Raw genomic sequence first — 16,181 nt, forward strand, 5'->3', positions numbered from 1 at the left:
GCAGTGTGCAGGAGGATGAGAATTTCAGGTCCCAAGGGCTTAAGATGCCCTTATCCTGTCCCCAAGGAAAGGCATCACGAGGGAGGAGTCTCAGAATCTGTGGAGCACCACAAACATGTATGGTAGCAGCACTCCCGTCTTCCCAGCTACCTCAGACAATGGTGGGGGACACTAATGCTGAGGATGGAGACAGGAAGAAATCCTTCAAACCCCTGTACACGAGGAAGAGACTTCCATACTCAGCCGGGGTCTCCTGTGCTGTACCAAGGGTCTGGAGCAGGCGCAGCTTGGGGGTGAAGATGTTTTTTTCCCCCTTGACAAATTGAAACCATGGATGTTTAGAACTAGCCACAAAATCCACAGACAGACACCTGAAAACTAAGGGTGCTTGAAGACAAAGCATACAGTAGGCCCCTCCTGACTTCATGTCCCAGGGAAATAAAGACCAAGTCCAACATCTGCACAAGGCCAAGGTCAGCTCCTCACCGCAGCTGCACCTGTGACAGCAATAGAACCGGTGCAGTAGGTGTGTGGACAGCAGCGTGCGCTCTGGGCAGCACATACTGCTCAGTAACAGAACCCAAAGAGCTCCAGGCTGTACTGGGCAGAGAGAGCTGGTGTAGGCTGCGTGCTTTAAAATCCACTTACAGAACTTGCGAGAAGACTGCATGTGGGCAGCTTGGGTTGCTGGGCCACTGGGGTGAGCAACCTAGAAAGAGCAGGTGGTAGCCTGGCACAATGTTTTGGACCACAGCACCCCTGTCTACACAGTGTCATGGTCTTCAAGACACTACCCCAGAGGAAGAGAACAGATCGGGGTCTGCTCTACTGTCTCTTATGGAAAGGGACACAGGCTTAGTTACATTAAAAAAAAAAAAAGGTTCTAGTGGCCAATTGAACTTGACATTCTGGGAGTTCTGCAGGTTCCATGGAGCATCTGGTCTCCACTGAGTGTGGTGCTGGCAGGCTGTGCTACTCACTGGTCACATGGTTACAGAACCTCAGGAAGGCTGGTGGATGCGGGTGTCGAAGATGGACTCTGCGTTAGGCAGGCACTTGATGCCTGTTACCAATTAACCGGGCTCATTAAATAAATGGAGAAATGCCCCAAGGAGGGTGTGAGTGCTCCCGCTTCCTCAGGCCAGCAGAGATTCCAGAGGCCCTTCTGGACCAGCGCAAGGTGCCCACTGTACAGCCGCCCCTCCCAGGCATGGCGCAGGCCTCGGGGATGGACCCACTTGTGGACACCGAGGATGAGAGGCCCAAGTGGGACAACAAGCTCCAGTACCTGCTGAGCTGCATCGGCTTTGCCGTGGGGCTGGGTAACATATGGCGGTTCCCCTACCTGTGCCAGACCCACGGGGGAGGTAAGCTGCCTGTTTCACATCAAGTCCTCTCTCCAGCTTTTTCTGCCTTTTAGCGGCAGCTGTCACTTCCTGGAAATTATCATTTGCCCTTGTCCAAAGGATAGCCTAGTGTCTTTGAGTCCATCCTGGTATCCAGCCTTCTGGGATCCTGTGTCAGTGTAGAACAACAGCACCATTGCTGCCCACCACATCGTACCTTTGTCCTGGATGCAAGCAGCGGGCTCTGGATTTCCCATCAGCACCTGGGTTTCCCATCCAGCTGGACTCCGTTGATTTCTTCCTGGTTTTTTTTTTACATAATGTTACAGCAAGCTGCTTGACTTCACTAATGATTCACCCTCGAGGCATCAGCTGTCCCTGGGAGCCCAGAGATCCTGCGGGACACCTAGCACCATGAATACTATTTTATTGATCTTTAAACTGTCTGCCTATGAGAGCTTCTTACTTAATAAAGGAGCCAAGTGCCCCCCCCCAAACACATAGACGGGCTCCCTCCCTCAGACACTTGTGTCCCTTCACACAGACACAAATTCTGGGCAGTTACACTGATATGTCCATACTGGGGGTGTAGGAGACAGATAGACCGAGCTATCTTGAGAGCTAACAGGAACGTCTCCTAATCTTATTCCTAGGTGTCATAGGACAGCTGTGACATTGTGGGACCAGGATGGGATACTAAGTGACTTGTTACCCAGATTTTTTTTTATCTTCTTAGTTCTGGGATCCCTGGGCCTCAAGGGACTGGGGAGCATCATTTTCAGGGACCGTGGTTCTGAGCTCACTGCCTGGAAGCAGACAGGGATGTGAGCTTGTGGGACTGGCTGCTCTGACTGAGGAGCAAGACAGAGAAAGCTGTGGTGGAGGGCTTTGTGGGTGTGTGGATGGAGCAGACCCTACTTCTGGGGCCAAAAGCAGATAAAAGAACAGTCAGGCATCCCATCTGATAAGAAAGCAGCACTTGCCGTGAGCACGGTGGCGCACGCCTTTAATACCAGCACTCGGGAGGCAGAGGCAGGTGGATCTTTGTGAGTTCGAGGCCAGCCTGGTCTAAAAAGCAAGTCCAGGGAATCCAAGGCTACATAGAGAAACCCTGTCTTGAAAAACCAAACCAAATCAAACCAAACCAAACAAAAACAATACCCAAAAAACAAACAAACAAACCCCTTCAAGAAAAAGAAAAAGAAAAAAGAGAAAGCAGCACTTCTTTAAGTGTTACTTTGTTTCTTTCTTCCTCTCTCCCTCCCTCCATCTTTCTTGCATCCTTGCTTCCTTGCCTCCTTCCTTTCTTCCTTCCTTTCTAAAATTCATGGTCGGCTGAGTCTTTTGAAACTTAGACAAACAGAACGAGGAGAGGATAGTGGGGCTTCTGTCAGTCCACAAGGGTTTCCATGGGGCTGGGATGGGGCAAGGTACCTTGGCTTTGAATCTCCTCCCTATAAACCAAGCCTCTTAGGACATTTCTGTAATGTTACTTGGAAGGATGAGACAGAGGCATTCTGAAATCCAGGGATAGCCTGGAATGTAGACTATATGGTAAGCTATGTTGGATATGTGTGACTCTGTGTGTGTGTGTGTGTGTGTGTGTGTGTGTGTGTGTGTGTGTGTGCGCACATGCGTGTGTGGGCCAGAGGGTAATCTTTTTTAAAAAAATATTTTATTAATTTATTCATATTACATCTAAATTGTTAGCCCATCCCTTGTATCCTCCCATTCCTCCCTCCCTCCCGCTTTCCTCCTACTCCCTTCCCCTATGACTGTGACTGAGGGGGACCTCCTCCCCCTGTATATGCCCATAGGGTATCAAGTTTCTTCTTGGTAACCTGCTATCCTTTCTCTGAGTGCCACCAGACCTCCCCATCAAGGGGACATGGTCAAATGGGGCACCAGAGTTTGCATGAAAGTCAGAACCCACTCTCCACTCAATGGTGGAGAATGTCGTATCCATTGGTTAGATCTGGGTAGGGGTTCGAAGTTTACTGCCTATGTTGTCCTTGGCTGGTGCCATAGTTTGAGCAGGACCCCTGAACCCAGATCTGTGCATCATAATGTTCTTCTTGTAGGTTTCTAGGACCCTCTGGATCCTTCTATTTCCTCATTCTCCCATGCTTCTCTCACCTAAAGTCCCAACAAGATGTCCTCCCCTCTGTCCCACTTTCCTGGTACATGAAGACTTTCATGGGACATGCCCCTTGGGCTAGTGTCTCGATATAAGTGAGTATATACCATTTGACTCTTTGCTTCTGGGTGAACTCACTCATTATGATAATTTCTAGTTCAATCCATTTGTCCACAAATTTCGGGAATTCCTTGTTTTTAATATCTGAGTAGTATTCCATAGTGTAAATGTACCACAGTTTCTTTATCCATTCCTCTTCTGAGGGACACTTAGGCTGTTTCCATGTTCTGGCTACTATGAATAAGGCCACTATGAACATGGTTGAGCATATGTCCCTGTTGTGTGGTGGAGCTGGGCCAGAGGGTAATCTTAGCTGACTATCTATCTCTTAGTGACCTAGAATTTGCCGAGGAGGCATTGGCTGGCTGTCCAGCAAGCAAGCTACAGAGATCCTGCCTATCTCTCTCTCCCCAGCGCTGAGATTACAAGTGTGCACAACCATGACCAGACATTTTACATGGATTCTGGGAACTGAACTCAGATCCTCATGCTTGCAAGGCAAATGATTTAATCACGAGGCTATATCCTCAGCCTATAAGATATTGCTTAAAAATAAAAAAGCAACAAGACTCTAAAGTCTGGGTGGGATCCATATGTCACTCCCGAGGCCTCTGCTGCCCCCTTTTCTGGCAATTCCAAAAACACATGCTGGGGACACACGCTACATTTAAACTGTTGTGAGCAGTACCTAACTGTCATTTCGTTGGCCAGCTGATCTTCTGCAAGCGTCCTGGAGCTCTCCGCTCACCCTGTGTCTTTGCAGGGGCCTTCCTCATTCCGTATTTCATTGCCCTGGTCTGTGAGGGGATCCCACTTTTTTACATCGAGCTTGCCATTGGTCAGCGCCTACGAAGGGGCAGCATTGGGGTGTGGAAGACCATCTCCCCCTACCTTGGCGGAGTAGGTATGCCTCCTTCTCAGACTGTGCCACCTGCTCAGACTCCTTGGGGACCTCTTAATTGGGCGGCGAGGAGGGGGGTGGGGTGGGGGGAGCACACCTATGGTACGTGACATGGCAGGCATAGGAAACCCGCATGAAGGCTTTGGAAAGACACAGAAACTGCTGCGGCAGGCCATGTGTGAGGGGAGAGCTCCGCCTGTTCTCTGCCTGGTCCTGGGTACACTACCATGTCTTCAGGCCTGGGCTGCTTCTCAGTGTCCTTCCTGGTGAGCCTGTACTACAACACCGTTCTCCTGTGGGTCCTGTGGTTCTTCCTCAACTCCTTCCAGTACCCGCTGCCTTGGAGCACGTGCCCACTGGATCTCAACAGAACAGGTGAGAACCCACTGGGAACTTGGAGGTTCCGTGGGTAGCACCTGGACAGGTGCAGGTGAAGCCATAGAGAGAGAGAGGGGGGGGGGGAGGGAGGGAGGGAGGGAGGGAGGGAGGGAGGGAGAGAGAACACTTTCCTCAGGTTGCTCCCATGAAGCAGTCCTTCGGCCTCTGCCCTTGGCCTCTGCCTGCCTGCCGAGCTCACAGCCATGTGGACAGACCTGTTTGAAGAGGCACCTCGTCTCTTGCAGGGTTCCTCATCTTAGCCTTGAGCCCAAAGACAAACAAGAAAGGGCTCCTGAGGACTGAGGAGATAGATCAGTTGATAAAGTGTTTGCCTCACAACCCTGAGGGTCTGAGCTTGATCCCCAGAACTCATGTTATATGTTATGGTACATGCTTATACTGGGGAGAAAAGAAAGATTCTTGGGGTTCACTGGCCGGCCAACCTAGCCTGGTTGGTAAATATCAGGCCAACGAAAGGCCATGACTCAGAAAAGATAGATGACATTTCTAAGGATGAAACCCAAAGCTGTCCTTTACCCTCCCCGCACACATGTACAAACTCCACAACCAAACACACACACACACACACACACACACACACACACACACACACACACACTTACACAAGAGGCTCCTAAGCCCAAAAGGGAGGCCATAAAACAGCACAAGATGGCCTTTCAAGAGCAGCTTGAGTGACAGGTCAGCTGGGAAGGGCCTGCCACTCTGGCCCCTGTACTTCTTGGCTAATGCTTGGGTCATGATATGGACTGTCCCCAAACCCTGTGTCTAGCCAGTGACCGTACTCTTGGCTCCAGGATTTGTGCAGGAGTGCCAGAGCAGTGGCACCGTGAGCTACTTCTGGTACCGGCAGACTCTGAATATCACATCTGACATCAACAACACAGGCACTGTCCAGTGGAAGCTGTTCCTCTGCCTGGTGGCTTGCTGGGCAACCGTGTACCTGTGTGTCATCAGAGGCATTGAGAGCACAGGGAAGGTGAGCTGCGCTGTCTGCACAGAGTGTGAGGAGCCTGTGTGCCAGAGACGTTGTCTGGAACCGACCCCCTCTGTGGCTACTCCTGGTCCTGCTGCCCTGGAACTGACCTGTATCTGATGGGGATCGGACTTCTGTGTGTTCGTACCACGTGTCCACCCTCTTCTGTGTGTAGATGCTGAATGTGTGCTTTCGTTGACACCATTCTGTTGTGTCTTTTTCATCCCATTCTGACCGCATTTGCCTTACTGAGGTGTGTAAGACCACTCACACCAATGTACGTGACAAGGACTAACTCTCCCATCAGTTTGTCTTCTGTGAGTCCCAACAAGCCTCTGCTCCTGTTGCTCTTTCTCGGGGAAGTTGTATCCCACTTGTCCTTCTTGGATATCTACAGAGCGGCCAAAAGCACTGACTGCTCCACTCATCGCCAGCTGACTCCAAATACCCTGTGTCTTTAAGAACCTCCTCCCATTTCTGCCTCCCTCTTCTTCCTCTGAGCTTGGCACTGCTTTTTCTTCTAAAGCGTTAACAGCACAAACATTGTCTGGCTCTGGTATAAACAGGTGACTATCTTTCAGAGACAGAGAACAGAGGTCCTAATGTGAAAATGGAGGTACACGTGATGTTTGGTCAGGAACCGAATCATAAGCCTGACCTTGCTCTGACCCCACATTCCTAAGTACCCACTGCTGGCCTGGTCTCAGAAGAGTATTGGGACATGGGCCCTGGATGCTCAGCTGCTCCTACAAAGGCTTTCTTGTAACACAGTCCTGCCCACATTTTATATGTTGTCCTCAGGCAATCTACTTTACAGCCCTGTTCCCTTACCTGGTGCTAACTATCTTCCTTGTAAGAGGTTTGACCCTGCCTGGAGCAACAGAGGGCTTGACCTACCTGTTCACTCCCAATGTAAGTATGCCTTATGCCCTGGTTTGTGGCCAGGGCATATTGTAGGTAAGAGTTGCAGAGTGAGGGGTCCCACAGGAATAAGGGGGGCATCAGAGCTAGATGCAGCAGTAGACAGTTGAGTGGGGAGATATGTGAGGGACGTCAGGGAATGACTGAGGGCAGTGCAGCCAGAGGCTGACTGGGGACCATGTGCCCCACATCTGGATCAAGTATGGACCCTTGCTCTGCTCCCGATAACAGGGAACTATAAGACTCAGGAGGCCTGTACCCAGAGCCTGTGTCCCTTATAATAGACTACCCCAAAATCCTGGGAATTTTCCAGCACACTCCTCCTAGTGTGGTGGCATCATAGGCACAGGTGGGCCACCTTGGGGCAGAGGGGAAGCCAGCAGAGACATGTGAGTTAGTCCAGGCCCCCTAGCATCAGAGAAAGAGCGTGTGTGTGTGTGTGTGTGTGTGTGTGTGTGTGTGTGTGTAAGTTCCTACTCCCAGAACCCCTCAAGGAACCCCAATGCCAGGCCTAGGAGGGCAAAGACACAAAGCCCTGGGTTTGCAAGTTCTTGAGCCAGGGGCTTGTCAGACTTCTATCAGAACTGGGTCTGATGCTACCCCCAGGCCTACTCACTTCTGAGATGTTGGAACAAGTCACATCCTCCTGCTCACGAGCATGCCAAGTGTTCTGGAATAGTCGAATAGTCAGATGGAACAGCTGGTATGGTCTGCCCACCGCATACTGAGGCCACCCCCATTCATTCCAGATGAAGATCCTTCAGAATCCACGGGTGTGGCTGGATGCAGCCACCCAGATTTTCTTCTCCCTGTCCCTGGCCTTTGGAGGACATATTGCTTTTGCAAGCTACAACCCGCCCAGGTATGCAGCCTATTTCGGGGTGTGGATACCTTGGTAGCCTTAGTGTTTAGCCAGCAAACCTGAGACAGACACAGCAAATTGGAATCACACTGTTGGGTAAGAGGACCCCCTGTGAACTCTGAAAATTTCATTCTGAATAGGGCTTTCTTAAGACTTCCTGAGGTCTTAATTGTCTCGTGAAGACGATGCAGGATATGACGTAAAGCTTGCCAGGTGGCAGTACTCAGCTCACCCAAGGCTGAACAGGGCTGTTAAGTGGTATAGTAAGTGGCAGCTGAGGGTGCTTCAAGAAAATTGGCATCCATTTGGAAATCACAAAAGCATTGCAATGTGAAGGCATGTACCATGTGACACAGTAGATCACTGTCAGATTCAAAAGAATATGAGGATTTCACAAGCAGTCTTAGCCGGGCATGGTGGTGGCGCACGCCTTTAATCCCAGCACTTAGGAGGCAGAGGCAGGTGGATCACTGTGAGTTCGATGCCAGCCTGGTCTACAAAGCAAGTCTAGGACAGCCAAGGCTAAACAGAGAAACCTTGTCTTGAAAAACCAAACCAAACCAAACCAAACCAAACCAACACAAGCAGTCTTGGCACAGTGTCCACTAAACAGTCTGAAGTTCATCAGAGAGTTAGTAGTTGTCCGTGTGGAAGTACTCTTTGGCAGCCTTTGTGTGCAGCTGTGGTCCAGGAGAGTCCCCATAATAGTGACATTTGTGCATGAATTCCCTTGTCATGACCTCTGGTTTTTCTTTTTGTTAATGGCTGACATGACTTCATTTTTTTAAATGACTTGTTTTAAAGTATTTTAAAATTTTTATTAACTTCTTTTATATGTGTGTGGGTATTCTGCCTACTGTGCATGCATGTATGCCTGGTGCCAGAGGAGGCCAAAAGAGTGTCAGATCTCCTGGAGCTGGAGTTGCAGCTGTTTGTGGGTGCTGAGAACTGCACTTGGGATCTTTGCAAGAGTAGCAAGTATGCTTAACCACTGAGCCATCACTCCAGCTCCAGCAATTTCACTTTTGATGAGAGCATCCACCTCACAGGTCTTTCACACCGGGCAGGATGCTGACCAAAATGCGCGAGGCATGTACATGAACCGTGAAGTCATACATGTGATGCTATGCTCGCTTGGTCTCCTGAAACAGCCCTCAGGCTGATGCACACAAATGCTTCAGCCAGATACCCAGTCTGCATACAGCACCTAGGGTACAGTGTCACTTAGCTAAGCCACTGGGTCACACTGTGACAGACTCTGACAAACCAGCTTTGTGTGGTCATCCACCTTTCTGTGAGATGGAGGAGGTTTCTGAGCGGCTTCTCTCTACCAGTCTTTAGGGAAGGATGTGTAATCGGGGACCAATGGAGGCTCTGAGTGTTCATGCTGGCTTAGTGGCCCCAAGTCACGCAAAGTACACTTACATGCATTCTCCTTGGAAGCTAGTCTCAGAAACCCTGCATGCATGCTCACCACCCCAGGAATGTCCAGACCTTTAGTGGCTCTGAGCTGGGGGGAAGTGGAGGGGTGTGGGGGAGGGGCTGGAGCCATCCAGGAGCATGAGATCACTCCTCCATGTCCTCCAGGCTCAAGGTGAGCACATGTCAGGCTGTAGAGGTGCTAAGGAGGGAATATTCCCATTTCCGCCTATAGGAAGCCTGGTTCTGACCCAGAAAGTCCCATGATGGCATGTGCTTGTGTCCAGGAACAATTGTGAGAAGGACGCCGTGATCATTGCCCTGGTCAACAGCATGACCTCCCTGTATGCGTCCATCACCATCTTCTCCATCATGGGGTTCAAGGCATCCAATGACTATGGGAGGTGCCTGGACAGGTGAGCATAGATGCCGTACTGGGCTTTACAGGGCAAGGCCATCACACAGGTGCCCGCAATGGAATTCATAAACGCACACAATGCATGGGCACGACCTGTGTCTTCAGGGTAATGACAGGAAGAGTGTCCTCTGAAAGCTCCTGTCTACTGGCAACCACAGAATATGACTTGATTAGAAAAGAGTCTTTTTGTTTTGTTTTGTTTTTATTTTCCAAGACAGGGTTTCTCTGTGTGTAGCCATGGGCTGTCCTGGAACTCACTTTGTAGACTAGGCTGGCCTCGAACTCACAGAGATCTGTCTGCTTCTGCTTCCCAAGTGCTGGGGTTAAAGGCATGTGCTACCATGCTGTTTGATGGAAGTGAGCTAGGAATTGAGATGAGGTAATCCTGTGGTGGGGCCGTCCTAGAGTGATGACAGTGTCCTTATGAGATGGAAATGGGCACAGAAGAGGCAGCTGTGAAGGGGAAGGAAAAGGCTGCAAAACCACCAAGTGATGCCTGTGGCCACGGGCTCTAGAAGAGGCATGGGTTGGCCACTTTTCTCATAACTGTGACCAAAAAACAAACAAACAAACAAACAAAAAACAAAAAACAAAAAACCAAACCAAACCAAACCAAACCAAACAAAAAACCCTGACAGAAATAACCAACAGGAGGGATTTATTTTGCTCATGATTTTAGATCCTAAACTTTAGGAAGTTCAGTCCAGGTTTGCTTGGTCTCATATGCGGAAGATGAAAAACCGTCAGGACCTCAAGAGTGTGTGTGGAGATTCCTCAACTCATTGTGAAGAGGGAGCAAAGAAATAGAAAGGGATCCAGAGAAAAGATCTTCCAAGGACACACCCCAGTGACCTACTGCCTAACAGCACTGCCAGCTGTGAGACTAGGATTTCACACACAATTCTATGTGGGATGTTTTCTATTTCAACCATTACATTCGCATCTGCCCCCAAAGACACATGACCATCTCACAATGAACAACATGTCCAATTTACCTGCAAGCATCCTCAGAGTCTCAACAGTTGTGGCATTGCTTGAAAGTCAGGGTTCTACGTCTCCTCTGACGCTGACACAAACTCCTAGCTGTAAGCAACCGTAACATCGGAAAGAAAGATGTTTCTAAGATACAGCAGCACAGGACCCATTCTCATTCCAAAAGGGAGGATCAGGAGAATAGCAAAGAATATAAAACCAAAGCAAGCCCAAAAACGAAAGAGATAAACGTGAAATCCTGCGTCTTTGGGTCCAGTACCCAGGACGAATACAGGGGAGTGGTATGAGGTCCAATAGGCTTTGGAAGCCCTGCTTCCTTGGCCTTGTCAACTGCCGCTAATATGGCCTCTCTACTTGCCTACTGCTTTTCTTAGCAGAAATCCCACATTCCTGGCAGTGTAGGTTTCAACTTCAGCTTCCCACACTGTCTTCCCAGCAGCTGCCTGCAGGAACTGGGACCTCATTTCACCTCCGGGCTTCCCAGACTTTCCTTAGAAATCTGGGTGGAAGTCTTAACTTCTATGTAACTCCTGTATTTTACATGCCTATAAAATTAGCATCAAGTGGATAATTCTAAGGTCTGCTACCCCCTTACTGCCAGATGCCTCACTGATGAGGTGAGAATCTGCCTCCTCCTCACTCAGGCACACAGAAGAGATGCCCCTTGGCTCACAGGTGGAAATAACCTTTTCAGTTGTGGCCAGATACAGGGATCCATGAGACACCAAAGGGTCCAGGAAGGATGGAGCTCCCATCTGGTTGCTGCTATTGGCTCCAGAATGTCCCTGGAACTGAGACATTTGCTGGCCATTATAGAGCACCCAGTGCCATCCTCACCAGCCTCTTTGTGCTCCTGCAGAAATATCTTGAGCCTCATCAATGAGTTCGACTTTCCAGAGCTTAGCATCTCCAGGGAAGAGTATCCAGCTGTCCTCATGGACCTGAATGCCACTCAGGCCGAGAGGGTGGCCCGACTTCCCCTGAAGACCTGCCATCTGGAGGATTTTCTGGATAAGGTAGGACAGGAGGGCCATCCCCAGGAAACCAGGGCCACATGGGGAGAAAGCTGAGCTACAAAAGGCTGGGGACACATCCCAAAGTGAACCACAGAAAAAACACCTCAGTCCATCTGTATGTGGCAGACAGGATGACTTCAGGATGATGACATTTCTGGAATACAGAATACAGGAAGAAGTAGCCAAGGCCTAGCCATAGAGGGCAGTGGATGCTGGGGACCCACAGGCACCAGGCTAGGGATGGCTACACAGGGGTGGGGGGAAGATTCTCAGCGCAAGTAGGTCCTGGTTCCTGAGCCCAAGGCCATAGATTCTCTGCTCAGCTGCTCAATATTCCTTACTCACGGAGAAACACTTCCTTCCCACACCTCAGAGGTGTGCTGTGGCCTGTCTTCCCAGGAGGGGAGAGTAGCAGTTCTGTTACTGAAAGGCATGGGTGTATATAGGTCATGGTGTGGAGTGTGTACATGTCACACACTCTATGGGACACAGAGTATAGGATACATATGTCATGGTGGGTGAGGGGGTGCATAAATCTGATGCTGTGGGTAAAGCGCACATCACAGTGCAGGCTGTGCCTATGTCATTATTTGAAGCATGTGCATGTCACAGAGTGCAGGCATGTCATAAGGTATACATGGCCATGGCATGGTGCATATGTTACATTGTAGGTGTATATGGGTCACAGTTACGGTGTGTATGTGTCATAGTGTGGAGCACAGATATGTCACTGTATTGGGCACATGCATCATGGAATGTGTTGTGTACATGCTGTACACACATGTCAGTGTGTATGTACACGTGTCACTGTGAGTGTGTACATGTTCCAGTGGAGCATCCACAAGTATACAAACACATGTACCATGATGTGGATGTGTACATGTTATGATGTCAGGTGTGTGCTGTATCCATGAGCACAGCACAGCCTCTGTGTTACAGAGTGCCTCGGGCCCAGGCCTGGCCTTCATCGTTTTCACAGAAGCTGTCCTGCACATGCCAGGGGCTTCCGTGTGGTCAGTGCTCTTCTTTGGGATGCTGTTCACCCTGGGTCTGTCCTCCATGTTTGGGAACATGGAGAGTGTCATTACACCACTATTTGACATGGGGATCTTACCCAAGGATGTACCCAAAGAGGCCATGACTGGTGAGTAATTGGCTGGGGGGCCTGTCCTACTGTCTGTCCTCACCTGTTCTCCATCCTGCCTGCTGGTTTTTGTTTTTGTTTGTTTTGTTTTGTTATTTGGTTTTTCGAGACAGGGTCTCTCTGTGTAGCCTTGGCTGTCCTAGACTCACTTTGTAGACCAGGCTGGCCTTGAACACACAGCGATCCACCTGCCTCTGCCTCCCAAGCGTTGGGATTAAAGGCGTGTGCCATCATGCCCATTTCCGGCTCTCCTGCCTGCTATTTAACAGCCCACTTCGAGGCAGAGCTTCAGGCACATGCATGTTCCTGGGTAAGGCTGGGCCAGGCTGACTTCTTAAGGTCAGGAAGCCCCAGTAGCCCCAGGTTGGGGCAACAGTGAGGAGGAAAGGATAGGAGGAAGGAAGGTAGGAGTGGGGGGAAGGGAGGCAGAAGAGCTGGACTTCCCCTCCCCTATCTTATGCAAGCTGAGCCCTTGTTCCTAGCAGGTCCTCCCTGTTGCCTGGCACAGCACTAAGAGAGACAGGGGAGAAAGGAACCAAGGGATGGGGGCGGGGAAACTTGAAAGCCTCCTGGGGTCCAGGGCCTGCTGGTCCTCCACCCCACTGTCTCTCACCCTGCTCACCTTTGTCCCCAGGGATGGCCTGCCTTATCTGTTTCCTCTCAGCCATCTGCTTCACGCTGCAGTCTGGAAGCTACTGGCTGGAGATCTTTGACAGTTTTGCAGCTTCTCTGAATTTGATCATCTTTGCCTTCTTTGAGGTGGTTGGGGTCATTTACGTTTATGGGATGAAACGGTGAGCTCTTCCAACACCCCACTTCAGGGCAGGGACTGGGGCTGTGGAGCAGCTGTACCCACAGCTGTCCAGATCCTGGGAGAACACTCTGAGATGGTGCTTTAAGACCCAGCATGGGGTTAGGGTGCCCGCTGTTCTTGACTTTAAAGGATGGGATGTCCAATGATGCCACATAAGAAAACCTGAGCCAGTGTCTTTTACAGGTTCAGTGATGACATTGAGTGGATGACTGGGCGAAGGCCCAACCTCTACTGGCAGGTGACATGGAGGGTGGTGAGCCCTATGCTGCTGTTTGGCATCTTCCTGTCCTACATCATCCTTCTGACCCAGAGATCACCCAGCTACAAGGCCTGGAACCCCCAATATGTAGGTTCTTCCCACAGTGCTGCGGGGGATTCCTCCATGGTACCACCTACAGGTTAGGTAACCTATACATGACAGTGTAGTCTGACCACCTCAGCTAACTGGGAAATTAGGATGTAGGTACAATGGTTGGCTACATGGCCTAAGGCTGCTGGCATTCCAAGGCAAGGGTTTTGATAAGTTGAGTGTGGATTCTGTAGTGTCCAGACTCGAGGGCAGTTGTTTTCAACCCGCGGGTCATGACTCCTTTGTGTGTGTGTGTGTGTGTGTGTGTGTGTGTGTGTGTGTGTGTGGTGTCAAACAACAGGGGTTGCCTAAGGCCACTGGAAAACACAGATATTTACATTATGATTCATAACAGCAGCAAAACTACAGTTATAAAGTAGCAACAAAAATAAGTTTATGGTTGGGAGTCACCATAATATGAGGAACTGTATTAAAGGGGTGCATCGTCAGGAAGGTTGGGGACCACTGCTCTAGGATATCATAAGTCCCACTAGACTCCCTTTTAAGGATATGGCCTCGTCGCACTGTGTGTGCTTGGAGACAAGCAGCCAGAAAACTGCTCATTTTCTATCTATGAGAAGATAAGTGATGAACAGAGGGTGTCTTATAACTACCAACATGACTCCAGTCTTTTCATAGTCTCCTAAAGTGAGCTAGCCCCTTCCAGCTGTGAGTCCTTGCCTTTACCCAACTGCCTGGTCCTCAGAGGCACATGTGTATAGTTCAGAACTTCATCTGCTCCCATGCCTCTCTTTACCTCCCCCCGCCCATCCCATCAGAGCAGCAGGGACCAGTAGAGTAGGCTGTATCCCTGAGAGGGTTTCCACAGGACTGTCCCATTAGATGTACCTTCTACTTGTCCACACAAACACACAAGAGCACCTGAAGTGGGGTGAGTGGTGTTGCCATGTCACAGAGGAGAAAGCTGGGGACCCAGAGTGGTAACTGTACAGTCCTAGCTGGCCTCTTGGTGGGTCCTCATCCTTAGGAGGGGTTGAGATAGAAGAAGTCCTGGCCAAACTTCTTTCATTTCCCTAAGAATCCATGTGCTCACTGTTGCTTTAGGAAGGGGTGTGTGTGTGTGAAGTTGCTACATACATTGGTGGTGGCCAAGGATCGACTTGGCTCTACTTAGTAACGGGTGGTGTGGCCTCTGCCAGGACACATATCTGAAGCATGCTCTTCTGTCCTCACAGGAACATTTTCCCTCAAGAGAAGAGAGGATCTATCCGGGCTGGGTGCAGGTCACCTGTGTGCTCCTGTCCTTCCTGCCCTCACTGTGGGTCCCAGGAGTTGCTCTGGCTCAGCTACTGTCCCAGTACAGGCGGAGGTGGAAGGACACACATCTGGAAAGTGGTCTGAAGCCATATGAGAGCAGAGGCTGCTGAGGGGGTGAAGCCAGGGTAGCCCAGGATGGGAAAGAAGGCCTGTGCCACTGAGATGCAGCCTCATTACACTCTGTCCACTACTGTGACCATGTGGTTATTGCTTTCCCAGCTTTCTGTGTGGTGGAAGACTCATCAGGGAAGCTATAGGTTGTCCAGTGGCCATCTGTGTGAGGCCATTCCTCCAAATCTAAGGCCCCACAATGCTAGGGTGCAGTCTGTGTGGACATGGCTTCCTCCTGAAATCTATGCTGATTTGGGCTGCCCTGAGTGTACTTCATTGGCATAGTGGCAGGACTGTTGAATGCTTTTTCTATGAATGGCCTCCACATTGCTAATTCCAGAAATCCAGCCTTAATGCTGTCCTTTAAAAGACAACTGAGCTCAGGGGGAGGAACCTGATAGGCAAGAAACCTCTTCCCACTTCTATATTGTCCTGGAGTTACTACACAGGTGCAGATGCCAGATCAGTAGAGAACCCAGTATCCCACGCCTTCAACCAGTGTCACAGGGGTGGGGTGGCCATAATCTGAGGAAGTACTGACTGTATCACTCACTGACTCATCATATATATTGTCATTTTTATTTTCTGAGCATCTAAGTTTTGTTTGTCAAGAAGATATAGTCAGTTTCCACTCTCTCGTGAAAGGGATAATTACTCATTCACATCTGTTCTCTCACTGGGACTCTCTATTGCCCTGTTCTCTGTAGCCTTCTGGCACAGCCATGACTCCAGAACCGCATAGGGCTCTTTTCCTCAGTGCCTTAGTGCTCGGAGAACCCCCTCCCCCTCTCCTTCCTGTTCTTCTGTTTTCTGCCCCTTCCATCAGCACTGTGAAGTCAGGGTCATCTCTGAAACCCGGGACCCAGGACAAGAATGCTTACATCTGACAACCAGTGACTTTGTGATGTCACTGACTGCCCAGGCACAGCGGACCCTGGTGTCTCCAAGGAGAGCCTGATGGCTGCTGCTGTCCGTGGTGCTGATATTTACTGGCAGCCATCCTTGCCGTGGCTGGCCCAGAATCCAAAGTAAACATGAAG

At 50.1% G+C, this 16,181-nt stretch overlaps 1 protein-coding gene across 2 annotated transcripts; it reads left to right on the plus strand.

Moving 5' to 3' along the window:
• The first annotated feature begins 1,096 nt into the window (after window positions 1-1,096).
• Window positions 1,097-15,727, plus strand: SLC6A18 (solute carrier family 6 member 18). 2 transcript variants are annotated; one of them, XM_084783687.1, is made up of 12 exons: window positions 1,098-1,367; window positions 4,307-4,447; window positions 4,682-4,819; window positions 5,638-5,819; window positions 6,618-6,728; window positions 7,487-7,599; window positions 9,306-9,434; window positions 11,289-11,445; window positions 12,385-12,589; window positions 13,224-13,383; window positions 13,587-13,749; window positions 14,949-15,727. In XM_084783687.1, exons 1-12 carry the CDS (start codon window positions 1,103-1,105, stop codon window positions 15,138-15,140), a joined length of 1,956 nt encoding a protein of 651 aa, XP_084639813.1. In that variant the 5' UTR covers window positions 1,098-1,102; the 3' UTR covers window positions 15,141-15,727. The 2 variants fall into 2 exon arrangements, with proteins under 2 accessions (XP_084639814.1, XP_084639813.1); XM_084783688.1 differs by lacking the exon at window positions 13,587-13,749 and having other exon boundaries at window positions 1,097-1,367.
• The last annotated feature ends 454 nt before the right edge of the window (window positions 15,728-16,181 follow it).

This window comes from Acomys minous, assembly GCF_964271855.1.
Source record: "Acomys minous genome assembly, chromosome: 5".
In the NCBI taxonomy this organism is placed as follows: Eukaryota; Metazoa; Chordata; class Mammalia; order Rodentia; family Muridae; genus Acomys; species Acomys minous.